This window comes from Cyprinus carpio, unplaced genomic scaffold (assembly GCF_018340385.1).
Source record: "Cyprinus carpio isolate SPL01 unplaced genomic scaffold, ASM1834038v1 S000006466, whole genome shotgun sequence".
In the NCBI taxonomy this organism is placed as follows: domain Eukaryota; kingdom Metazoa; phylum Chordata; class Actinopteri; order Cypriniformes; family Cyprinidae; genus Cyprinus; species Cyprinus carpio.
This window is the reverse complement of record NW_024879145.1, coordinates 101,165-128,487: the sequence shown is the minus strand read 5'-3', so window position 1 is coordinate 128,487 and position 27,323 is coordinate 101,165. Positions and strand designations below refer to the sequence as shown.

General features: G+C 40.4%; 1 protein-coding gene across 1 annotated transcript; it reads right to left on the bottom strand.

Annotated features, from left to right (window-relative positions):
- Window positions 1-278: 278 nt before the first annotated feature.
- Window positions 279-24,474, bottom strand: slc27a6 (solute carrier family 27 member 6). Its single transcript, XM_042754167.1, has 10 exons — window positions 23,900-24,474; window positions 22,504-22,713; window positions 21,421-21,579; window positions 19,416-19,540; window positions 17,737-17,931; window positions 9,176-9,266; window positions 4,449-4,647; window positions 4,268-4,365; window positions 2,330-2,460; window positions 279-1,278 (listed from the first exon to the last, which is right to left on the bottom strand). The coding sequence occupies exons 1-10, from the start codon at window positions 24,369-24,371 to the stop codon at window positions 1,102-1,104; spliced, it is 1,857 nt and encodes a 618-aa protein (XP_042610101.1). The 5' UTR covers window positions 24,372-24,474; the 3' UTR covers window positions 279-1,101.
- Window positions 24,475-27,323: the final 2,849 nt, after the last annotated feature.

Sequence of the window (27,323 nt, the reverse complement as noted above, 5' to 3'; positions counted from 1 at the left end):
CGAACCCTTCGGCTTTGTTTGGAACTATTATTGTTGGAGATGAAACGTACAGTCTACAGTAACTGGACAGTCCTTTTTAATTCTCGATTCAAATACACTCCAATGTCACAGTTGTGCTGATGTTCAGAATTCAGTTTCAGTCCATTCACATGTATTCTGGAATTACTACCAAGTTAGGCTTGAACCTTTATTTTCAAGACAACTTTAAAGTGAAACCATTAGTTCGAGATTAATGAGTGTGATGATTGTTAATGATTGTGAGGCTATACATGAAAATGAATTAAAAATGATTTAATGTATGTATACATTATTATTAGTTTTATTATTAAGTGCTAGCAAACATACAGTCATTGTTAGAGTTACAGACAGTGCAGTCCTGATATGGCTTTAACCCTCAGTATTTAAAATAAGCTTCACACTGTCTGTCTGTGTTCGTTATACAAGTGTGAGCAAAACCATGATGAATGTTTGAAATGTTTGTTCTGTGCTTAAATCAGCTGTCATTTATAATATGCTTTACACCATACAAACAACTGATTGTGAAAACTAGATTGCATGTAAACAAAATTGTCATTTATTATTTCATAATTAGATACATAATAAAAAAACTAATCATTTTTCACTTCCATAAATGAAGAAAAAGTGAAGTTTTAAATTCACAGTGAATCTCAAATGTTTCAAGTGCTAAAAAAATAAATAATCAAGGTCAAAATAAGCAAGCCTTCACTTTCTATGATTTTCAGAACTAAAGCAAAAAATGCAGTTTGAGTCACAGTCAGACTTCAGGCCGTGTGTTTGAAATATTCAAAGTGCACGTGTGTGTATATGCATTACACAATCATAACATTACACTTCAACGTATACACAAGACGGATGGTTTCAGGACAGCAGGCTGTGCACTCATCTCCACTCGCAGCAGATCTCCATTACTCTCTTTTATATTCACTAACTCTGTATTCTCTAAAGGACATGGTCTGCAGCTCTGAAAGACGTACCTGATCAATAATTCACGGCGGACTCTGATCAAATATACAGCGTGTCCTTCAGCGTCTGACAGCTAAATCACTTCTCTAAGGTATGGAGGTGTTTGAAAGGGCTCGGCTAGACTTTCTTCTGACCGCTCACTATGCTGTCATAGATGGAGCTGGTCAGGGGAATGTAGCTCTTCTCGGTGTAGTCCAGGAAGAAGAGCGGCTCGCTGATGCTGCAGGGGTCGAAGCCGCTCTCCACCAGAGAGAACTTCTGCTGCTTGAAGGTGCTGGTCATCTCCAGAGACTCCTGCAGACACAGAGCACATGATGAGCCTCAGAGCTCATGCTGGAGAGCGTGTAGATGTTCCACAGGCCCCAGTCCAGACGTTGCAGAGCTGAACGGACAAGCAGTGTTACGAGGCTTACAGTGCAATGGGAAAGAAAGATGATGATTTAACAGCAGTACACCAGTCTGCATGTTGCCATTTACAGTACAGTTTCTCTTTAGACAAAAATCTTAAAGTCAACATTTCCACCGTTATTGCCCAGAAATAAAAGATTTACAGGCATTAATGCATAATGCTCCCCTGTAACAGGGCTTGCTGTCAGACTATATGGAGGAGATACAGAAATGTTTTGAACAATGAGAGTGCATTATAAATCCATCTTCTGAACACTCGCAGCAAAAAATCTAATCACTAGAGTTCTACTGACGTTAATGAAAAGTTATATATTTCATTCACTCATGCGCACACACACACACATGCAAACACACACACACACACACACACACACACGCAAACACACTCACACACACACACGTACACACCCTTGCACACACACTCACACACACACATGCACGCACTCATGCACACACAAACACACGTACACACACACACACACACACACACGCAAACACACACACACATGCAGCAACACCCTACCAACCACTTGAAAACAATGTGTAAAAAAACACACACACACTCACTCATGCAAACTAAAAAAAAAAAAAAAAAGGTCAAAAAAAACACACACACATGCACTCACACACACACGTACACACACTCACACACACACACGTACACACCCTTACACTCACACACGCACACATGTACACACACACACACACGCACGCGCGCGCACGCACGCACGCACGCACGCACGCACACACACATACGCGGGCACACACACACACACACTCTCTCACACACACTCGGATGCTGAAACTCACTGGCACACACACACACACACACACACACACACACACACACACACACACACACACACACACACACACACACACACACACTCACACACTCACACACACACACACACAGTGGTCAGTATTGGTGGTGTACCTGCAGTCTAATGAAGAGAGGTCGAGCGTATGATGGCAGTTCTCTGAGAACGTGACTGAAGAGTTTCTTCCCATCAAATCTGCACTCGGGCCTCACAATCACTGCAGCCATTCCGGCTCGGCCTTCATTTCCTGAGCACAGAAACATGCATTTTAACTTCCTGTTTATCTCATCAGACAATCACAAATTAATTGAAATTATTATCATATATTTGAAGTACAAAACTAAACGAAGTTTACTAGTTTCAGCCTGACACAGTTATTATTTTCACGTCCTGCGCAATGCATTTGTGCGCTGCTGGGCGTGTGTTCAGGTGCATTGCTATTTTTAAGGCAACTCATATATAACCTGTTGAGGAAGAAAAGGATTTTACACAGCTCGAAATTCAGTATGAACACGTAGCCTCATGGTACACAACTCATGAACTATCATGTTTTAATCAAGTTGTTATTTATTTTTTATTTTTAATGTATGTGTACATTAAAAGTACCATTCCAGCAGCAAGAACGATCCTGAACTAAATGAAGATTAATGTTTTGGCATATGATGTGTTTATTGAACCAATCAGATAAGAGTAAATGGAGAGTCAGAGAGAGGCTCATTTGATTGGCTACAAGAAGAAGGTGGCCCCGCCCTCCCCCTCACGCTTGCAAAACTCAGTTAGTGAGAGAATCGTGCCAGACCTGTAAGCGCAGAGAAAAGACAGACGCAGCTGTACATATCGGATTATTTCAGGAACGTTTTGCCCCACATGCACAAGTCATTTAGACATTTTACACAGTTTGTTTCTGTACACATACAGACTGGTTCTATGCAGTCGATCCGTTTTGCAGTTCTTTAAACTGTTGTTTTCGCTTGCAAATCACCGTTCACAGGCTTGCAGTGCTTTTGACCGTCTTTTAGTGAAAACAACGTGCCAAAAGTGTAAGCGCGGAAAAATGTACGTCAGAAGAATGCAGATCATATTTATTTTGTGTTAGCATGAAGCTGCAGTTTCACAATACATGAATTACACTTACGACTAACAGTTAAAATGCTGCAAATTATTTTTTCTTACGCTTGGAACACGATTTACATCTTTACAAAGCTTCTCTTGCGCACACATGCAAATTTAATTGACGCTTACAGTCTTAGGTACACTTACCCTGCGTTTGCAAATCTTTTAGGCATTATTTTACCTTCATAGAAGCCTGATCTAAAGACAGTGATGTAGTATTTTATTTATTTATTTTTATTTAAAGAGCGTGTTATTAATATGTGCCCGTAGGCAGGTGAACACGTACACATACACTCTGCTTATTACACAAATTGCAGCACACAAACATGCCGAATATTAAGAATGAAAGGATTACAAGGCAGAAGATGATTATTGTGCCCCGTAGATGTTCTGCTCGCGCGCTTTAACCTCGTGCACGAGCAGATCCGTTTCCTCTCTGGAGAAGTCTTCAGTTCTTCTGCTTGCAACTAGCAAAAGCCAGGAATGGAGATGAGACTCTGATTGATTTATGGCACGTTACGCCCAAAACACCCCCATGACTCATTAAGAGAATAAGGACAGCCCTTCTGGACCATCTGTCCCGTCGTTACACTGGCAAAACTGGATTCTGACGCTAAGTGCACCTGTGCTTCTGATCATGTGCTTAGAACGTTAAAACAGGGCCTCAAATGTTATTCAGAAGAGAAAGACAGTCAGATGGTCAATGAATTTAACACAGTTTTTCTTCAACATGTGCCTTACATAAATTACTTGGGACATTAAAAATCCAATCACATTTGTAAAAATATTATACAACAGTCTAACAGATGTTAAATGTGAAATAATCTCTCAGCAACTGGGTGATAAAGTAAAATAGCATCTTTTGATGGAAGTCAGTAAAGGTTTAGTTAAAACAAGGCACTTCTCAGTGTCCGAGTGCAGGTGTGATGTTTAAGCAGTACCTGGCACCTGGACTCCATACACATTGGCTTCCTGAATGAAATCCACCAGTCCCAGGATCTCGGTCACCTCAGTGGTCGCCACATTCTCACCCTTCCATCTACAACAACGACAGCAGTGTACAGAATTACAGGTCACTCTTATTGCTGAGGTTATGCTCGTATGCATGCATGCTTTATTTACCTGAAGGTGTCTCCCACTCTGTCTCTGAAGCAGATGAAGTCGTCCTCGTCCTCAGCCATCAGGTCTCCAGTGTTGAAGTAAGCGTCTCCTTTGACAAACACGTCTCTCAGGATCTTCTTCTCCGTCAGCTGTTTGCTGCCAGCGTAACCGAAGAAGGGACTCTGACTGCAGATCTTAGACAGCAGCAGCCCCGTTTCACCTGATCATCAACACAGAAACACACATGAGCAGACAGCATGGCCATGTGCCTTCAGAAGAAGTGTGTTCACAAAACCCTTTTCATTGATTATGTGATCATGTACGGTCAGTCAACATGGCTAAAGATCCTGACAGGCTGATCAATCATGTCTGCTCCCAAACGTGTCCAGAAGATGTATAGTAGGTAGTCAACTGAAATGTCTATTACCACGCTGCAAGGCCACAGCGTTTAATAAAACCCAGTCACACGGGAAACATTACCACCAGGTGGCGCAAACGGACGTCTGACACCATTTAAAGCTGGAATTGAGACATTTCACTTGTAAATACAGATAAAAATAATGAAATAAATCAGTGGTAATATTACAATAATAGGCTAATAAAATATTATAACATTTAATATTGAAGTTATCATCAAATAAATGTTTAATGTTCCAGCAATTTGACCAGTTACGATGAAATATTACAGTGACACCAGTGCTTGAAGTAGGCTTACTTTTTACTGTACAGCACCAGCTCTTTGAATATTCATTACATTTAAAGAGGTATCCATTATGCCATAAAAAATAAAAAATGATAGAAAAGGTTGATTATTGTTAATAGGAAGATCATGAGTGAGGTAGGCCTTATTTTGTTACCATTGTCACACTGATATCACAGATGAAAGCACTGAAGCTTAGATTTAATAATTTCCTGATGCATTTCAGCAGGTCATGCATACTCGCTCGCTATCTGTCCTTTTTTAACACATATATTCCAGTAAACTGAGCCCTGCTCATAACATGCCAAAAATATAATGTCCCTGAATTAAGAAATTGTTGATCACTTTTTATTAAATCATTTATTTGTAGTCCGACAAGCTGCTGAATTTGTCCGCGCACAGAATTTTTTTTTTCAGTCAGATCAAAAAAGGTCTTAGCTTTAATTTTCCATATGCAAAAGTGACAAAAGTGCACAGTGTTTAAAAACAGACCAGAGAGCAGACATTTCAGCGCATGCTTTCTTCAGTGCTCATGAGGCAAAAAGGCAACAACACACTTATATAGGCACAACTGCAAATTGTTGACAGCTGATCTTGATCAATGAGGGATAATTGTCATGCCAACAATATCCCTTTACAAAAAACATCCCAGATCCATCTCTTCATTTAATCCAGTCGGGGTTATTGATTCAACTCTTTGTACGAGCTTTGCATCACGGTTACCACCTCTCCTATGCAAAAGAATAAAATCGGAAAAAGAATGCTTTGCAGATACAAAATGATGAAAAACCAGAGAAGTGTGATCTTGTCTCCTGATAGCACTCATATGTTCAACAATTCTAGTGCGCAATGCACATTTTGTTCTACCAACATGCAATAAAGGGCAAGTACACATGATTATGTATATCACATGAGTTGCTTTACATGTGATTAATTGATTTCTTTCATCATTTATTTGTATTAATTAAAACATGAGAGCACTGTATTTATTTGTTCCCATGTTTACTACTACTGCTACTACTAATAATAAGCCTAATCTGTACTGGTTTATTCGTTTGACCAGGATGCCAGGTCACAGCTCTACTCATGGGATTTTTAGTGACCACAGAGAGTCAGGACCTGGGTCTCATCTGAAGGACAGTGCTTGTAGTCAGTATAGTCTACACTGGGCTGTTAGGAGCCACACAGAGCGCCCCCTGCTGGCCTCACCAACACCTCTTCCAGCAGCAGTCTAGGATGTGAATTCTACACGGGACGTTAAATGTATTAATTACTGAAGGGTTTCATACAGAGTCATATTAGGGTAGAGGGGGGGAAACGCCCTGCTTTAGGACTGTCATTTTTTTCTTCTGTGAAACAAAAGTGATAATTCAGCATTTTCGCTCTTGCATTTAAATGCGGCTGCATGAGAAGGTTTTACTCCTAAATGGATTGTATGAAAGCGAGGCTCCTTTTAAAGTCACTGAAGGTGTTCTTTATTTAAGTATAATTAATGAAGCTAACTGTAGTATGAGTCCCTTATTTACAGTGAGTTTAAACATGAGGACATTTAATTAATCCGTCTCTTCCTTTCAGTTTCACTGATTTAGTTAAATCTTAGCCAGGTTTTATTTACGCTTTCTTCTTTTAGTTAAATAATGGGAATGCAATAATACAGTGCTCACGTTTTACTAAAATAAAGGAAGGAATTAATAAAAATACGTAAAGATTTCTTAATTCGTGGACCGATATCTTTTCCCACGTCATGTAGTTCTCTGTCATAATAAAGGACAGGTAAGGAATAACCAAGTATGTGTGTAACATGCAGAAATGCGTGCCGTTTTATTAACCCTTTAGGCGCCAGGGTTTTTTTGAAAAAATGCTGGATTTTGACATCAAGATTTCAAAAGCTTGAGGCTTGAAAGGGCTTAAAGATAGAGATCTACTGTAAACTAGAAAAACGTTGGGCATGACCGAAAGTTTATGTGGGGTGTAAATATACTTATATAATTAGCATATTATGACGTCATCAGGGGCGGACATCTTGAATTTCATAATATTCAGGAAATAGTTGATATTGAGCTGATGTTTGAACTTATATGCATGTGTTGTTGTTGTTTTTTTCTTTTTTTTTTATCCACATTCCAAGTGATCAGAAATGAGGAAACCAACAATAAAAAAGGAGAAAGTACAATACTAAATTATTACTATATTACAGTACTATATATTTGTAAAACAAATCTGAACAGTAGCCTATTTTTTGATAAGTTCATCAGTAATATTCAGGAAAAAAAAAAAATTATATATATGTGTTTTTTTGATCAGTTGACCAGCTATCTGCTCAGTCTGGTATCTAGGTGACAAAGTTTATAGTTCTTGAGAGTATGGTACCTCTCATTGCAAGGCACTACCCCACACTGACTGCACCTGTACTTTGTCTGCCGGTGGCCCTTAGAGCGTGCGCGATCAGAACACCACGACACAATCTGGCCGATCATCAGCAACCTGGAGCCAGTGGTGCTCAGAGAGCCTCTGTGGCATTTCCCCCGACTCCACTGAAGGCCTTCCTGGTTTTTTGCTTTCCCTCTTGGAATAGCCCTCAAGCAAAGCAGTAATAATGTCCTGGACGAAGGCTTGGGCGGACCAGGAGCACACTTGGAATAGATTATATGGGAGTTCACCACACTGAAGCTCAGAATCACATTGAAGAAGTGATTGTTGAGAAGTCATTTCCTAGAACAGTGTGGAAAGAGGTAGGTTTTCATCCTCTGATCAGCGGTGTCTACTCCTCCCATGAAGGTGTTGTACCTGTCAACACACACAGGTCTGTTTATCTCACGAAAACCAGTGTCGCTTTGCTTTGACCTGATACGTTTCTGAACACATGAGTTTCCTTGAAGAGACGAGAGCATAGTGAGACGCTTTGTGTCATGCCATGCACAAACTAACAGCTTGCCATGTCTCACGAACACTGGGTCATCTCCATCTCAGTTTGTCTCAGGCACCTAGGCACACCACGCCTTTGTAGTTCACTGTCCCACACATACCAGTGTCATTATTTGCCAGCTCGTTTGCTATGGCTGCTGATGTGTAATAACTATCCATGTACACCTCATGCCCTTTCTCTGTGTATTGGGCCATCAGCTGATGAACTGTTAGATGGGTGGCACCTAAATCAGCATCAGCATTGTGGCCAGTGTACCACTGCAAAACATAACCTGAGCTGTCCTCACTCAACACACACACCTTGTAGCCATATTTGTCAGGTTTTTTTAGGATTGTACTGTTTCAAGGTGGACTTTCCCTTGAATGCTATGGTCATTTGATCCAGAGAAAGCTGCTTGAGTGGACCATAAACAGCTGAGAAAAGAGGAATTATCTTGCACCTTGAACAGCCTGTCATGACCTACGACAGAGACATCATACCCATTATGAAATCTGACGATGACTGTAATCTGGAAGGTGCTTCACCTAATGGTGCTTCTCCACTGCATGGCACGGCTCACTTCTTGAGGGTTTTCGTCTGTGTACAGTATCTAGTGCCTGGTACTTCTTTTAGTACCACCTCGGTTGAGGTTTCAAGCAAACAGTACCGATACTAAAATGTGACGTGTAAACAGTGCAGATCACTGATTGGTCAGAGAGGATCTTCACTACCAGCGTCACTGGAGACACCAAACCTGCTAGAAGTAACTTAAAAATAAATTATAAACAGTCAGCAACAGCCACCGCAGTATCATCTGTTCAAATGACTTTTTTAAACGACCGTCGCATGCAACTTGGAAAAAGAAATGGCAGTATGGTGGTCTGTAGACGAGGTGCAGATGTTTGTCTCATTGTTCTGCAAGATTTCATGGTAGACATCCAGACATTTTAATAGGAATCCACCAGATCTGGAATTTGACAGGTTCACTGTCTGCAGCATGGACCTCACTACACAACGAGGCAGGTTTGGGTGCGTACACTCAGGTGAGATCCTGCAGGTGTAATGCTATCGTCACCGAGAGGGTGAAAGACATTAACAGTGTTTTGTCAGTAAACTACACTGGCTGACTTCAGATGTTCTCACCTTTCTGAACATGCTGGCAGAATCCACTGTGGTCCCTCACAGGCTCCTCTCTGACCAGGTCATACTTCACCAGATCATACTTAAAAATCAGCTGCAAAACAAACAGATCACTCAGTATTTCAGACAGCAGACACCAGCACCATCCTGTGGAGAAACATCACTGGATAACAGCATCATTCAAACAGATCCGACTGATACGAACAAACACGTCCTTCAGCATCAACTATACATGACCTCTAATAATCTACATCATGACTACACTCACTAGTGCACATCTCATGTCCTCACAAACAACAATCCATTTATTCACTGCTTATAATACATGGTCCTCTGATACAAGCTTTGGAGTGACTTATGCTGATATTTATGATAACACAATTAAACTTCAAAGATTATATTTATATTACATAATATTTACTACAGTCATTTGAAAACTAAAACATTTGAAAGAAATATCTGAACTTCAAAAAAAAAAAAAAAAAAAACTTTTGTAAAAACCAGGTTTAGACTTAAAAGAGCAATGTCTTGATTCTGTTATATTATCTTTATAGGGATGCACCGAAATTTCGGCTGCTGAAAATTATCATCTGAAAGGGCATTTTCGTTTTGTGTCCAGAAGAGAAAAGGCGTGCTGTTCTGGCCAGCAGTGTTCAGCGCACAGGATCCACTCTTTCACATGCTCTGATAATGATAGAGTTATAGGACTATACATTATTTGGATAATTAAAAATAAAAGTTAAATCTGATTGTGTTGCATAGAACTAAATAAAAATAATATAATGATATTTAATCTGTATATTTTCTGTCCAATTTCATTGCTTTACTTTCAGTAAAAGTGTGGTTATTTTGTTGGTGTGTATTCAGTATGATTAAATTAAATTCAGTATCATTTAAATGATCGAGTTAAATTAAAAAGTCTTACAAAATTATTTTACATTATTTAATAAAATAACAAATAATTATTAAAAAGCATTTTCGGTTTCAGTTTTTGGCCAAGAATTTTCATTTTGGTGCATCCCTACTTTTACAGGTTTTTTTTCCTCAGACATAAAGTAATTGTTAAACATATAAATGCTGTATTATTCCAGACCGCGGGCCATGCTTCCAGCATCCAGAGGGTTAGCTGAACACTAACCACTGCAGCTCATGTTTGCTGTTTCTGCCAGAGATCGTCCTACTTTACGAGGGTCTGCATTACTAACTATTGGAGAAAGCATAACGCTCAACTTTAATAACCAATCACAGCACAGCCTGGACATCACTGGACTTCATTCAGAGTTGTTTACGGATCCCACAGGAATGAAGGAGAAGTGCTGTAAACTGTGTCCCACCGCTCACACAAGTCAGTGACTTCTCTTATTAAAATGGCATTATTTTCGGTGTTAACTCTAAAAATAAATAAATCCAAAAGTATTGTTTAGTGTAAAACATGTTGAAGATTAGCAGATTAAATGATAAGCTGTTTCCTCTAAAAAGCTGTTTATTCAGCACAGTGAAGCCTCTCCTCCATTCACATCCACTCATCCACTCTCCTTCCTCTTTATTTGGCAGATTTAGTGTCCCCATCACTACACTGGGGCATTAGGAGCCACACAGACCAGAGGATGAGCGCCCCCTGCTGGCCTCGCCTGACCCTTCCCAGGAGTCCCGTCCAGGTTCTGACCAGCTCAACCCAGCTTAGCTTCAGTGGGTGTCCAGTCTTGGTGCTATGGCTGTCACATCACATGTGAATTAAGTTGCTAGTTGTATTTGTCTAATAATATTTATTAATTTATGACACACATTGTTATTAGCTTGTACCTGTAATTGTTAATTAGTCGGGTATCATATTGAGGGGTGGTGCACGGGGGGCTTTATTCTGTCAGCTCCAGTGGCGCAGGTGAGTAAGCGTGTGTCTTTGACTTTTGACGCGATCCACCCGGATTCGATCCCACCTTTTGCCAATTTTTTTTTTCTCCCTTTTCAAATCTCGTATTAGCAATGGACTCTATTTACACTATGTTAAAATAGCAGGATTTTCTGCTATGTATACTACTTGTGGCAATTATCTGCACTTCAGTATTATAGTACATCACAAAACAGTATGCAGTAATAACGTATTGAGTGTAAATTATAATTTTAATTCAAATTATTAAATGGATGCCACCTTATTGGTACAATAAAGCCCTCCCTACACCTACACCTAACTAGGGATGAATGGGTTTTAGATTATGTAGTTTGGTGTTTTGGTGTTTTTTTAGTAGGGTTTTTCCGGTTGTGCGGTTGCGTGAATAGGTTTTTTTTTTTTTTTTGGCTGTTTTGTCATTTGTGTGGAAGTATTTTGAAATCTGTGCGCAGGACACGGGCAGCCGTTCAGCACTGGAAGTGCAGAGCTGCATGTCTGAGGCACAGATAGCAGGAAGTGAACAGCCGCTGGTATACTGAAATCTGTGCGCAGGACACGTTCATGCGTTAGGGTATTGTAGCTGTATGTATGCTGCACAAGCGGAGACAGTGAAGGGATGTTCAGCTCAACTTCTCACGTGTTGGATGAGAAACGAAACGGACTAAACTGTGACAACACTGAAATGCGTTTGTGAAGTAGAACTTGCACACACGTTTGAAGAGCCAGAAGTAAATGTCAGTTCTGTATAAGATGATTATTTTTATTTACCTTAAAATTACATTGACTTAATTTGATTTAAAATTCACCTGCTGTAGCACACTGAAAAAAAGTGTTTCATTCATCCAATTAACATTTTTTAGGGTAATGATTCACATCTATATTTTTTTAATTTAAGCCAATAGTTATTTATTTTTTCTTTGGCTCCAGTAAAAAATACAGATGTGAATCATTACCCTATTTTTTTTTTTTTTTTTAATTGGACGAATGAAACACTTTGCATCTTAGTTTTATTCGCACCAACATGATTTTAACATTTTGGAATAATTAGTCTCACTGGTAAAGACCTTTTTTATTTAAAACCAAATTTAAAAACTAAAACAAATACTGAAGGCTGATTAAGAAACATCTTCTTGAATGTGTGTTGATTGTGTTGTTTGGATTGTAGAATATGCAGTTGTTGCCTTTAATTTCACATGGTTACAGTTAATCTTTTCATTTAAGGCCAGTTCTATGTAGTTTCAACCCAATTCAAAAACAAAAGCTAAATGCTGATGTCTGTACCATCTATGTTAGTATTGAATGTAGGCTACTTACTGTGCAGTTACTAACGTTAATTTCAGATGGTTACGGTTATTGTTTTCAATAGCCAAAAGCTAGTTTGGCCTATTTAATACCAAATAAACATCTTGTTTATGTATATTTTCCTTCTTTCTTGTTTGTTGCTTAAAGAAAAAAAAAATCGGAAATCGGTATCGGAATCGGCCATGAAAAATCATGATCGGTGCATCCCTACACCTAACCCTACCCTATACTTTATTTTCACCTTTTTGATTATTTCCTTAATTTTTATTGAAAATAAATGCCTTTACGATGTGATACAAGATTTGAAAATGGAGGGAAAAAAGTTCAGCAAAAGGTGGAATCGAACCCGGGTCGATCATGTCAAAAAGTCAAGGACACACACTTAACCATCTGTGCCACTGGAGCTGACAAAATACCACCGCCAAAATGCTAATAAAGCAGGTTATTTGCACAAAGTATAAATAGACACTCTGTATGTTTTATTCTATAGTAAACGCAATTCATACAATACATTTAATCTGAGCTACTTTAAGACCATCTCCGAACTTTCTACCAAGACTCTGCTGTTCTTCAGCTGGTTCTTTCTGTATACTTTGATTGACAGATGTCTCGTCCAATCAGCGGTGAGTAATCCCAAACCAATGGCACTGTCTCAAACTATACCTACCTCTTCAGTTTGTCTGATTTGACGTTGTGTTTTCTGACTTGTTATAATGTTTTCTGAATTGTTATTTTGTTGTTCAGATTTGCATTTGTGATTGTTATTTTGATTTGCATTGTTATTTTGATTTGCATTTGTAATTTTCACGGCCACCGTAGAAATGCACCTACACACATACGCTGTTAAAATATCAAGATGAAAGTCATGGTTTGTATCAATAAAATGGTTGAGATACCCCTTTATCCGGTCTGATTTTTCGGGCTTAACACCCGCTGTGTTCAAACGCATTTGTAGTTAAACGTCTAAACTTTTATTATAATCGTAATATAATGAGTTTGTGTGTCTGGTACAGTTCAATGGGTCAAAACAGTTATTTTTCTAAGATGTTGCAATATCTGTTATGTATATGTATAATAAGCAGAGTAATTGCAACATAAAGTGGAGATAAGGTTAGAAAGCATGAAGCTTGCGGTGTCAGCTGAGTCCGAATCAAGGCTCGACCCATAGCAGCGCTTCTTAACAACGATGTCTCAGATGTCAGATAAAAGTTAACCATAAATGAATGAGTGATCGTTACAAAAGTGTGCATCAAATACACTGAAGACAGAAGCTCAATCGTGTGTGACGCGCTAGAACAGGCCTCAGTGTTTTTCCTGTGTCTCACACACACATTTGACTGATTTGAGCGTCTCTTTTCCTGTTAAAGGCAGTTGGCAAACCCACTCGAAGGAGCACAGCACCTCCTGCTGCACAACACCGGCACGACAGCTGATGGAAAACAAGCATGGGGCTGAGGAGAGGGTTACAAAACTGCTTGATTGGCCCGATCCGATCCTTGAGATCAGCTCAGGACATCCCTAATAGATAATCATTAAAGGAGCGTTCTGACTGACAGGCTCCCTACACAGTGTTCACTGCTCCCTACTCTGCTGAAGTGGACTTCACTGACAATAATCGCTCATCTGGAACGCCATCAAAGAAACGGGGTCACGCAGTTATAATATAACAAATACATATTGTCATTTATTTTACTTTAAATACATATTAAATACATACACAATTATGAATCTAATAAATAGTCAACATTTATACAGAGTTCCCACACCTTGGTTAACTTCAAATTCAAGGACCTTTGAAGGGCTTTCCAGGTCCAGTAGCCTCAGAGCAAGGTCACATCGTGTTATCGTGTAAGATTCATTGTTACAGTTTTCATGTGTCAAACAAATATGTGAAAGAGAGTTTTTTTTTTTTTGTGATATGGATGATATATTATATTTTTTGTATTTCTGTTTTGCATAAAACTGAAGAATATTCTGTACTGAATTCTAAAATGATCTGATATTAACTTTTGCATTAGGGTTGCCAACTTCAGAAAATGAATATATCCGACAATTGTGATTCTTTATAGGAGAAAAGGGGACAGAATAAGGGACGCTCAAAATATTTGTTCTGTACCACATGACCATGTCATTTCTGTGTCTACAGTTAAGTATGTGTATAAAAGGTTCTCAGAAATAATCATTTGTTTTGCTTAACCTATGTACAATTATTCTAAAAAATAAAGTTTAATGTCATACAAAAAATGTCAGGTATGTTATACACAAAGGATCTGCCTGAATAAATGTAACCACTATAGAGTTGTGACAGCACAAGAGTAGTAGATTAGGAGCTGAATATACTGTGAAATTACTTTGAAAGTATAACAACTGAATGTCTATGAAACTTCAATCAATAAAGCCTTTTTTTTTTTTTTTTTTAAACAATGACATTTAAAATTTTGAATTAAAATGTTTTTGCAACCATGAAGCCTATGAATTCATGAAAATGAATATTTTTCAATTAGAGAGAAGGGGAGTGTGTGGGCTGAATTTGGTGCTTGAATTTGTTCTTCACTTTGTATTTCAAGTGCACTACTCGTATCACTCAGACCTCCGTGGCACACACACACACACACACACACACACGGGGGCACAGACCAGTGTTGCAGTTTTTACTGACTTTTTTGTAAGACAAAGCGCATAGCAACTAGCGACATTTTGGATAAACCTTTTATCTTTCATCAACAGAATAAAGTCACCGGTTTCGCGCCGCGAGAGCGAGGTTTTTCCGGAACGGGAGCGTTAGCAGCACATTCAGCTGACTGAGCCTACAGACTACTGACTGAAGGAGTATAAAACAGCATTTCCAAAAATCCATACGACAATGAATATGATTGCATATATAAAGTTCAATTGTTATATAAAGTTATAAGCATGTTTATTAAAAACAAGTTTTGTAATAATTATTATTTCGGACCTTTTCATTGACATTACATTACATTTACATTCATGCCTTTAGCAGATGCTTTTATCCAAAGTGACTTACAGTGCATTCAGGCTAACAGTTTTTAACCTTTTCATGTTGATGAGAATTCAGATTCGGACCTCTGAATGTAAACTTTGAGAACCCCTGGTCTAGATGGTCTTATGACATATGTCTGCGAATACAGGACAAACTGCGTTTCATATAGCTTTCAAAAATACAGGACAATTCCATATTATACTGAACGGTTTGCAACCCTATTTTGTATGGATTTTATTGAATAGAGCTTAGGCTCATATAACCAGAAGATTTAAGATATATGAATATATAAGTTTTTCTTGCCTCATGGGTTAACATCTTAAGAAGCAAAGAACTTCAGCATTAATTTTTACCGTGTGTGTGTGTGTGTGTGTGTGTGTGTGTGTGAAACGCTGAGGTATCGTAGTAGTTTCGTGCGAGCGTGAACGTCCTGGACACAGTGCCTCATGCGGGAAACACTTAATGAAATGAATAAATGCACGTAACTAACGTAAATCAAGCAAGCTAATATGAATAGGCCATGAAGTTTTGGCAAAATAACACATTAGTGGATTTTTTCCAGAAAACTTCTTGCACAAAATAAATTCAAGCACTTTCAAGTACCTGTATCTATGTATGTGTATTTTCAAAAACTTTTTTCAGCTTCACAAACTTTGAAGGATTTCAGGGACCCGTGGGAACCGTTTATATGTTTAGACTGTTGTAGTAGTAACTCTCCTGAGGCAAATAAAGGAAAATCAATAATAACAGAGCCTCAGCTGTTACCTATGACTTTAGGCTCAATAAACTCCTAATTACTGCTTATTAATGAGGTAGTTGTTAAGTTTAGGATTAAGGATGTAGAATATGCTCAAGCAGAATATGTGCTTTCTAAGTATTCATAAACACCCAATGTGCAAGTAATCTGCATGCTAATAAGCAACCATTTAATATTGAGGATTGGTCCCTAAACTAAGTGTTTCCTGTGTTTTTATATAGACAGGGTTCATACACATTTTACTAACATTTCCATGACTTTTCCATAACTTTTGAGACAATATTTATGACCATTATTTTATACAGAATAGATGTAAAATAAGAAGAATCATCTATGTTCAAATTTATCATAGCATATGTTAACTAAAATTAATGATTATTAATTCAATTCATGCTACTTATTTACTTTATTTGTTTTAATAATAAATACAAGCTACGACGTAGCAGAAGACATATCACATCACTGAATATTATAATTTAACCAATAACCAATATTATAAAAATTAATATTAATATTAGGGAACTGTTTAGGTCTAACAAGTAGTATTCAGGCACAGAAATATACAGAAATTAAAAAACAGGTAATTCCTTAAAATGAAAGTTACAAAAGTTATTTAGTCAAGAGCCGCGATTGGTCTTTTGTCGTTTGATTAACTTTAATGATGGCACAGCTTTATTAGGCTGCTGTCACTTTAAGACCGACTGCACAGATCCAATATACTGATACACAACTGCCTACATTCACTTTAGATGAATCTGACTGTGTTTGTGAGGATACTCGCCAGGATGGGCATTTTGACATCATCTTGTGTGTATTAATAAACTGTGGATAAATAACTCGATCTAGTACTCGCGAGGTGTCTGAGGTGACTTTATGCGAGCGCACTTTGGATCTGACTGTGAGCGCACAACTACCAAATAACTCAATGGTAGTAAACGTGAAACCTGGGCGAGATATGCGCAATACCACACCAAATTAAAAAATATATTCTATAGCACAGAGATTTGTGAAATAAATTAATTTCCATGACTTTTCCAAAGATTTCTGAGTTTATTGTTTTTTTCAGAAACTTTTCCAGGCCTGGTGATTTTTTTTTTTTTTTTTGCTTTTTTTGGATTTTTTTGGGGAGTGCGAGCCCTGTTTAGAGCCTCACACACAGGGAGCTCCTCTCTGTAAAGGGCGTCAGTACTACGGTTTCCTTTTGGGTACAAATGCTGTTTTCTCTTTTCTTTTCTTCAAACAATTAAGGCACAATGCCTGTGGTTTGATTTGAACTACTGGAATCTGTGTTTAATAATCAAACAGCACTGTACTCAGTTTAGAGAAATGAACTAAACAAGAACATCTTAAACACACAACACTGACGATACTTCTGCTCTGGTACACGCGATCATTGACCTTCTGCCTCTGACATCAAAGCAAAGACATGCAAGCGATGAATTCTGGCGCAATCACATTTGTTTGTTTTCAACTCATGTCTGTCAGATATCTGACATTGAGACGCACCTATACATTCTAGTTCAAATATTTACTGAGATTTGCTGCTCTTTTTATTGCCCTTTAAACTTGACGACCTGTCCTAACCCACAGCTGCACTGGTGTTGAGTTGAACTAACCTTGTAGAAGAAATTGGAGCGTCCGACAGCTCCGATCTTGCCAATGTGGTTCATGAAGCACAGGTTTCCTTCAGTGGAGCCGTAGATCTCACACATGCGGATGTCCCCAAAGCGCCGGAGGAACTCTCTCCATACGTCCTGCCGGAGGCCGTTCCCAACACCCATGTGCACCCTGTGATCCTTCTCATTCTCCACCTAACACACACACACACACACACACACACACACATCAGGATGAAGCTTCTCAAACTCTCGTGAAGTGTCATATACACTGATGAGGCAAGACATTATGAGCAGTCATGGATCATCTCCTAACAAAGCCACATATGAAGGTCTGGGTAGATCAGATGGGAAGCAAACAATCAGTTCTGGTAATCAACATGTTGGACGCAGGAATAAAGAGCTGAGAGACAAGGGCCAAACTGTTTGGCGACTAAATCAGAGCATCTCTGAAACAGCAAGGCTTGTGGTCAGCAGTGGACCTTAATAATCTGACAGCACTGGCTGTGAAGGATCTGCTGCGGAGGCGTGGAGCCCGATACAGGGCATCTGCAGGGGTCTCGTGGGTCAGCACTATTACGGTAGCTCATGAAGGACCAACAGCATATTAGATAATGTTTGGGCTCATCGGTGTATAACTTTGGGTTTAAGTCGAGTGTATAATTAATAATAATAATTTAAAAAAAGACTTGTGAATGTTCAGAAATAGTGTGATTGGTGTCTGTCCTGCAGTGTTAGGGTGATCTGGGAGGTTCTGCATGTTTCTTATTCCCTCCGTCTCTGCTTCAGTGTGAGTCTGATGGGGTTTCATGCAGTTTCTCAGTAAGTGTGTGTGGGTGAACAATACCAGGCAGTCAGACCAGCAGAACCACTCCATTCACAACAGCCTCGTGTGTGTGTGTGTGTGTGTGTGTGTGCTGTCAGTTAAAGCTCATCACCGCACTGACAAACACAACATGCCCTGCACTCACTCACAACAGTGCCTGTGCAGAGACTGCTGTGTGGCTGCTCCTGCTGCAGTGTGTTTTGTGTGCTGTAAGTGTGTGTGTGTCTGCTCAGCGTGTGCACTGCTGTGCTGTCTGTCGTGAGCACACTGATGAATGCGGTGTGACTGTCCGGGCCGCGTTAGGGGACGGGCACAAAGACATCTTTGATAGACTGTGGGACCCGCTGATGTCCTGATGCACATGAACCGTGAATGTGAGACGTTAACAAAAGAGCTGTCTGTCAGCTAGCCATGAAAACACGGCACAACCCCACACAAACCAGAAGTTGATTTTCATTTATTCACAGAGGACATGGAGTCTGTGTGCGTGACCAGAAACACACAGTGAGCTCCAGCGCACAGATGCTTCCGGAGTCCGGGATCGTCTGGTAAACTTATGAAGACATTATTGTGGAGTTAACAGGACCAAATGATTTATAACTTCAAAAATCATAGTGTACATTCATATGAGTCATGCTCAGAAAACATCTGCATCTTAAAGGAATGGTCCACCCAAAAAAAGAGCATTCTGTCAGGATTTACTCATCTGCATGTCATTTCAGACCTGCATGACTTTCTGCCTTCTGTGAAACAAATCAACGATTGAAAAGTGCTGAGATGATCTGTTTCCTGAGAATGAGCCACATGTATGGCCATACACAGTCACTGATGTGAGGAGACAGCAGTACTGTACCATGGGCTGATTGCACAGATACCGGCACAGCTCTCCAATATACTGAAATATGGTGACGTTGTGTTTCCTGCAGTCATGCCAAAACTGAGAGGCTGAGAACTTCTTCTTCAGGACACAGGTGGCACCTACAGGACAAGAGACAGACGTGAAACAAACCGTTGTGCAGATGAGCTCAAACATTCAGTCTGATAGAGATAATACATTATACAGGCATGCTCCATTACCATTAGAGTTTATTCACAAGACAATTCTGTTTGGTTTTGGTGAAAGGGCAGCAAATAAAACGGGAAAGAGACAGCTTGTGTACTGAAAACATCATCTGTACTGAAAGACTGGATGAATTAATCAGTGAAGAAATTTGGCCTTTAACGAATGGCTTTGTCATTTATCCAAAGTCTTTGAAATGAAAGCTTGTCCATGATCATCGAAGGTGAAATGTAGCCGAACAGTACACGGACTTTAAAAATCGACCTATTACGCAATGAGGCATGTACACTTGAAGCAGACTGATCAATGGTCTCTAGCACAGGGTTTAGCGCTCGGCTGGTTGCTCAATCATAATGAAAGTGCTGGATTTAAAGATCTGTGCCATATAGACCAAACACTGTCAAACATTTGCTGCCTTTACTTTGCATCAGAAACACAGACTCTAAGGCTCAAAAACGGCTGTATTAATAGACTGTAACAGTTTCCCAGAGGACTTAAAGTCTTCCTTAAAGCACTATAAGCCAGGGGTCTTCAGCTCCGACCCCAATCAAACACACCTGAAGCAGCTAATCAAGGTGTTCAGGGCTACTTGATCATTACAGACAGGTGTGTTGGAGCAGGGTTGGAGATCCCTGCTATAAGCCAAGCAGCTATGAGGAGAAGCACAACATTACAAACTGATATATGAAGCAAAGAAGTACATGAAAATCTGACAGAAGGACAAATGTGTACCTAAGAGCTACAATCCCATGAAGCACAGTGAATGACAGAATCCAAATAAAAAGGATGGAACTGTTCTTTTAAAGTTGTTTATTGCGTCTACTACAGACACAATAGAATTTAGTTTTATTGCAAATTATGCACATGCACAAATATTTAAGTATTGTGATAATGTAAGGAGACTATTTGTGAGGGTTCATGAGAGTGGGCGGAGCTATGGGTCTCGTTTGGCGTGCAGAAGCTTGTTTTTTTACCAGGGATTCTGCTGTTAAACACGATTATTTAATACACTGAAATAATGAGAACTGATGGCTTCAACAGAACCGTATAGCAGGGCTGTCCAAACCTGTTCCTGAAAGGCCACTGTGCTGCAGGGTTGAGCTCCAGCTGAACCAGCTCATCAAGCTCTTCAGCATTACTAACACCTGTGTGTGTGTGTGTGTGTGAGAGCTGGAGCTCCAGGAGCAGCGCTGGACACCGCTGCCATACATCACCGAGTCTGTCCTGAAAGCTTTAGAAGTTATTGATAAAAATCTATTTCCCTGTGAAGAAACGAACGGGGCTTTACTTCCAGAACCAGACTGCGCTCTACTGCCTTGACTCTGTGTTTCAGGCTAACGGCTGGAATTATTCTAATGATATACTAATTGTATTGCATACTATAATTATTTTGTCTGTTTAAAATTTAAATAAATGCAAAATGGAGTAATAAATCTTAAAGTAATACTTCACTCCAAAATAAACATTCTGTCATCATTTACTCTCTCTCTCTCTCTCTGTGTGTCTCTCTGTGTCTCTCTCTCATCGTTCCAAACCTGCATGACTCTCTCTCTTCTACTGAACTCAACAGAAGATAGAGGAATGCTTGATGAACGCCGGTCTACAAACAGCATTGTACTCCTCTGACTGTCATTTTATGGGAAAAACCCATCGTGAAAGAGAGAGAGAGAGAAAATGCTGACAGAATGTTCATTTCTGGGTGCCTTGAGAGAAGTCCTAAATATCAGGACTAGAAGAACTGCTTCATCACATCAGTTACATCTGCAGTAATCAGAAAAGGTTGGATTAGGAGAATTACCCAATTCAATGGTCCCTCCGATGCCCACGAGCGAGGCAGCACTATGATACAGGGGAAGCGGCGTGTAGATGACATCACTTCCTGTGGCTCCGTACACCCAAAACCCTCCTGCTGCCTTCAGGGCCTGTAAATGTGTGATGACCGCAGCTTTGGGCAGCCCTGCAACAGTGACACACCATTACAAGACATCAGTGCTGTCCATGTGAGAGCACTTCTGTCCTCTTCTCCTCTACACACTCCTGACAGATACTGGAGCAGATCTCAGGTGCTCTTACCTGGGTTTATAACATGCCCAGTGACAAACATGAACTTACTCAACCCTAACGCAGCATTTGACCGCTGTATTTACAGAAATCACTGCACTTTTACATGGCAAAAACATGCAGAAGACTGCACATCAAATCTATAAAAGCATTTGCTGTTTACTCAAAACTAATCAGCTCCTGATGAAAACATTTGAATAATTATTTGATTTCCCTCAGAGAGTGATTTAATCATGTTTATATGCCTTTGGGAAATATTTACTTGACATATCCCCTGAGATTTAAGGTTAATATTTCAGCATGTTAACGACACATGTGCACACAGTTCACGCTTCAGAGGTTTTACCTGCAGTTCTTTCACGAACCACAGTTTAGGAAACCCTGATTTAATGTGATGCGTATTACAATAAGTCCAGGTTTCACAGACAGAGATTAGATTAAGCCAGGACTAGATTTTAGCTTAATTAGGAAAAGCACATCTTGCCTCTCGAGGAGAATCAATGGCAGTGACATTTTTAAGTTTCTTTCAGGTAAAACAGCTCAGACGCGCATGTTAGTCTGGGACTAGACTTAAGTCTTGTCTGTGAAACCAGGCGTAAAAATGTAACGAAGAACAGAATAGATTTTCTTTCTTTTTTACATCAATACGGCACACAACAATCCCGTTCAAATGTGTGAGATAACTGAGTAATCTACGCTCCTCATCACGTCACGGACTACAGCGGCTGCAATGAGCCAGCACTGCGTCTGACGTTCAAGCTCTACAGACACAAACGGTCTGCAACCGCTGGAGCTATTAAACAGTTTGAGGAACACACACCGGTGGTTCCGGAGGTGAAGATGTAGAGCGTGGGGGTCCGGAGGCAGCGGACGGAGCGGCGCTCGGCTGGGACGGGCTCCCTCGAAGCCTTCTGCATCTGATCCAGCAGACTGTGCACGCCGGGACGAGGGCTGTCCCGCCTCATACACCACACTGTGATCCCGTCCTGCTGGAGACTGGGGAGAATGTCCTCTAACGTCTCCAGCAGATCTGCAACAGCCATAACAACCACATGATACACTATTACACATGATCAACACTTGCACATTTATACTTCATGCTTTACCTTTGTTTCCTTCCTTTATACACAGCACATTCAAAAAGAAGCCACGCTCAGTTCATGTGCCAGAAAACACTATAACTGATGAAACCATAGAAAAAAAAAAGTGCATTGCTGTGAATACAACGGACTGAATCTGATGCGGAAGTGAGATTTACAACCTTTAAACCTGTTTTATAGAACTTTTGTCTACTAAGAGTTTAGCTTTTTTCTTCCTGAGAGATGTTTCGACACCGGACTTAGACTTGCGCAGTAAAGCAGCACCTGTGGACAGAGCAGTGGCGCTCTTCTTTCAGCTTCAGACGGGGGCTGGGAGATTATTATTGTTGCTATTTATAAATCTGTGGTTTTGGGTCAGGGTCCAGACTACTCGTTTGAGGACCGTTTATCAGCTCAGAACAGGTTTACTCGGGAACCAGAGAGAAATTCAAGCACTTTTCAGTGACGTTCAACTATTTCCAGCACTTTAAAGCTCTAAAATAAATGTTCTTTTTGATGGGATGACCAAAATATACTTTGTGGTAAACAAACGCTTATTAAAATAAAAACACACACATCAAACTACACTACAACCAGTAGATGGCAGCACAGGAGCACTCATTAACTTATTAGGCATTCATTTCTACTTTTTGCTTTTGTTTTGAAATTATAAAACTAAAATCAAATCATAAATGTTGCACTTTTTTGTGTATGAAGTAAGAAAAGTCACAAAGAGCCTTATTATTATTATTATTATTATTATTATTATTATTATTATGTTCGGTCTGCAACGGAATCACACAAAGAGTGTTTCTTTAATAATCACTAGTCAGTCAGCTCTGTATAATACCAGAGAAGAAGAATGGTACATCTGATACGAGTCGAATATGTTCATTTTCTATATAAAACTTTTTTCACATGTTTCTGTCGTTAATAAAAGTAAGTTTTGCATGCTTCCCAACTCAAGCTCGTTGCTGTCAAACGTGTATTACACAAAGAAATAAACGCGTAATATTATTAATAACTGCTCTATTAAAGCAAGACAATAGTAATGTGTAGAAGTTGTGTCGCTGCTCTCAGCTGTCAGTCTGGAGCCCTGCTGTATTCCCCATCAGAGTTAAGCACGCGCGCTGTTACCTGCTCCGACCACCAGCAGCTCGGCCCCGCAGCAGCGGAAGCAGTGCAGCAGCGACCTGGACCTGATGTTCGTGTTCAGGAACGCCACCGCGCAGCCCAGCTTACACAAGCCGAACCACACCGAGAGGAAGTCGGGCTCGTTGCTCATCAGGAGCGCCACCGTGTCTCCTTTTTTCACCGCGTCTTTAAAGACGCGCGCGACTCTGTTGCTCCGCTCCTCGAGCTCTCCGTAGGTGTACGTCACTCCTTCATAAATCAGAAAGGCTTTATCGGGAATCCTCTGGGCTTGCTGAACAAACCTGTCCACGACCGTCACGACCCGCGAGGTTCGTTTGTAGATCTCCAGGCGCGCTCCGTACCGGATGACTCTCGTTAAAAACAGCGCGTCTTTCCAGAAGTACGGGAACCAGAGGCGCTGCGCGAGGTGCGCGGAGAGGATCCCCGCGAGCAGCGCCGCGATCCATGACCACATCTCTGACTGTCTAACCGTTACCGTCGCTGAACTGCCGCGGGTGAGCTGTGTGACGGGTGTTACAGCGATGCCATCCCAATTTATGCAACCTTCCGTGTGTCACGTGACTGTTGGTGGGCGTGTCGCCAGGGCCACGCGCTCGGCCCTGTTTATCCAGTTTAATGTCTGTGATAGGAGTTACCATAGTAACAGGGCGTGGCGCATAGGCTGGTAGCACCACGCCCATAAGAGAGCGAGCGCTCGGATGTTTGTGGAATGCGCGCGAGCTGCTACTTTAATCAAATGCATGTACGCTGCTATCTGAGGGTGTGCGTGTAGGGTCACATTTGCATCTCATAAACAGCGCGTCATCAGCAGTAGTGCTTCTAGCAGCTGTAGATCTTCACATTTGATTCTTTTTCATAGTGATTCGTTGTAATTGAATAATTGCATTTTGGATAAATGCTTTTGGTAGGAATCAGGTATTGTGAAATGGTAAAGTTGGGTAAGCAGGTGTTTCTTCTGTTTCAGTCATGACTTGTCAGGATGTCAGTGAAGTTCATTAACAAGCCATGATTGGAGAGCGATCTAAAGCTCTGGACTGCTGTGCTTGTTGAGCATCAGTCAGAACACAAGACTTCTCCATCAAGGCCTGGAACAGGGTTGACTCTTCTGTCTGTATGTTGCAGTTCTTTGAGCCAGAGTGTTCAAAATGTGTCTCAAACTAGTTACAAGTGTCTGCTGTGAGATGAGCTCACTGTTATCTCTGCAGAACAAACAGAAAAGGCATTGTTAAGTTTCAAACGCCGACCAGTGAAATGTTGCAGTTCGTCCCTGGAGTGAGGTGTAACATTATAAAATACGGATTATGACCAAAAAATGGATTTTGAAAGTTTTTTATTCAACACTACTTTACAAAAAATGTGTGTGTGTGAAAGCATGTTTGGTACTGGCAGTCAAAATAATTGGCCCTAATAAAACTGAACCGCCTCGGTTTGTGTTTCTCTTCCAAGACCAGCTGAAATTCAAAGAAAACATATAAATACAACAAATTAGCTTGGGGAAGATTTTTAACATGTTTCATTGATGTTACAGCTAACCCAGAGTCTGTAGCCATGAACTAGCTGACCGTACAGATAACATTAGCACTAACTATCTACAATAAACAGAAGATAACTGAGCTTGTAACGCTTAACGGAAGCTGTTTCTAATAATAATGGGGTCAGAGTACACTGTGTAATTAACTACAAAGCAGGCACTGTCATCACAAAAATAAAATGACTTTCTAACCTCAAAACGAGTTTTTCCCTCCAGAACCTGCTGTGTCTCCCCCAGGGCTGGAATAAACGCGTGACCTCAGTCAGCTGGTCTGTAACTTGTTTGTGAAACTGGAAGTGTTACATCTGACCGGTGTTACGATCATCCCCAGGCTCCCCAGTGTAGGGCCCGTGGGAATGCTGCGGCCGGTCCCAGTGTCTCAGGCTGAACGGAAGGGACTGTGTAGAGCTGTGTTCAGTGTTTGATTAAAGTAGCCCCATGTCTGAGAGTAAACTGTCATCCGGCTCTGTTTCTGACGAGGGGGAGACTGGGGACGGCTGTAACTCTTTTCACTTCAGCGTCTGTGACTCACTGAACTTTTAAACTAGAGTGTTCAAACTTTTATACAAAGTAGCCACATTTGTTCACTACAGAATGCACCGGTTCAAACCGCTCCACACAGCCCTCATGAGCTGATGTCAGATACACAGAGTGCCTTTGTTACAGTCGACCCCACTACCGAGGTAAGAAACGATCAGACGGAAGAAGCATAAACAGCAGCCTCACCAGGCAATTTACTTTAAAATGTCTTTCCTTCTGCTGTTTGCATTGGTCACAGAACCACTGTCCATAGATCTGAGGTCCTCCCCTTCATGGCGTGCTGCATTAAATTAAGATATTTTATCTCATTCTCTGGCTATAAAACGAATCTTCACAAAAGTGAGTGTTTCCATGTTAATGCATTGCTATGAGTCTGTTGCAATCAGATGTTCCCGTTCAATGAAGTAAAATGGCATGCAGATACCTCGGTGTCAGTATTACTAGATCTTTAAACGAATCTTTTAGCTGCAAATCTCCTCCCTTTGTTGGAACAGACTCAAGGTGATGATACACAGGGCAATGTTGCTAAGTGATGCATGGGCACTCTCCCATTGAGAATGAACACATCTATCTGGATGCTTTAGATCGGCCGTGGGCCCCGTGTCTGTAACCCTAAGCCTCTGCTCAGTAAAGTCTCCCCGTGGATCATCACCTTAAGTCTGATTACAGAGATGGAGCAGCGTACCCTTATCACTGATTGGTCGTATCAGTGTACTGAATATGAATGTTTTTGCAAAAATCCTAAGAATTTCTTTTTAATCTATCGATCAGATTGTTACTCTTTTTTTTTTTTTGTGAAGTAGTAAAGCTCCCAGAATTTAGAAATCATTACTTCATAGATGTCAACTGAGTGGTGGGCTTTCTTTACCCAGTCTTATGTTTTGCTATTGGTCAACATTAAGCTTGTGGCCAGGAGTGCTCTTAATAATATAAGGACAGCATGGGAGTAAGTTTTGAAGAGGTCTGCTGGTCGGGTGCGCTGGACAGAATACCTGCACGTCTGAGCCTGATACAATTCAAAGGTTTTCACAGAATTCATTTCTCAAATGCCAGGTTATCTGAAACCTTTCCTAATTTAGAAGAAGCAGATGTGACATGCCATGCGTCTCAGGCTCATTTGAAGCATATGTTTTTACCAGTCCTATGTTGCAGAACTACTGGGTTAATTATTTTACAGTTGCGTCTAAGTGTTAAGTCAGTTTTGGTGCCCTGATGTAGTGATTTTTTGGGGCACCAAATGTTTGGTCTCAGTTCAACTCTAAACAACTGGATATTTTAGCCTTCACTTCCTTTTTAATCTAGGCACTGCATTGTCTCCAGTAGAAATCTAAGAAG

Coding starts and splice junctions, on each gene's coding strand:
- slc27a6 (XM_042754167.1), bottom strand. CDS start 24,371: ATGTGGTCATGGATCGCGGCGCTGCTCGCGGGGATCCTCTCCGCGCAC. Junction 2,461..4,267: donor GTATGGAGTCCAGGTGCCAG/GTACTGCTTAAA, acceptor TTCTGTGCTCAG/GAAATGAAGGCCGAGCCGGA. Junction 1,279..2,329: donor CTCTCTTCATTAGACTGCAG/GTACACCACCAA, acceptor CTGTGTCTGCAG/GAGTCTCTGGAGATGACCAG.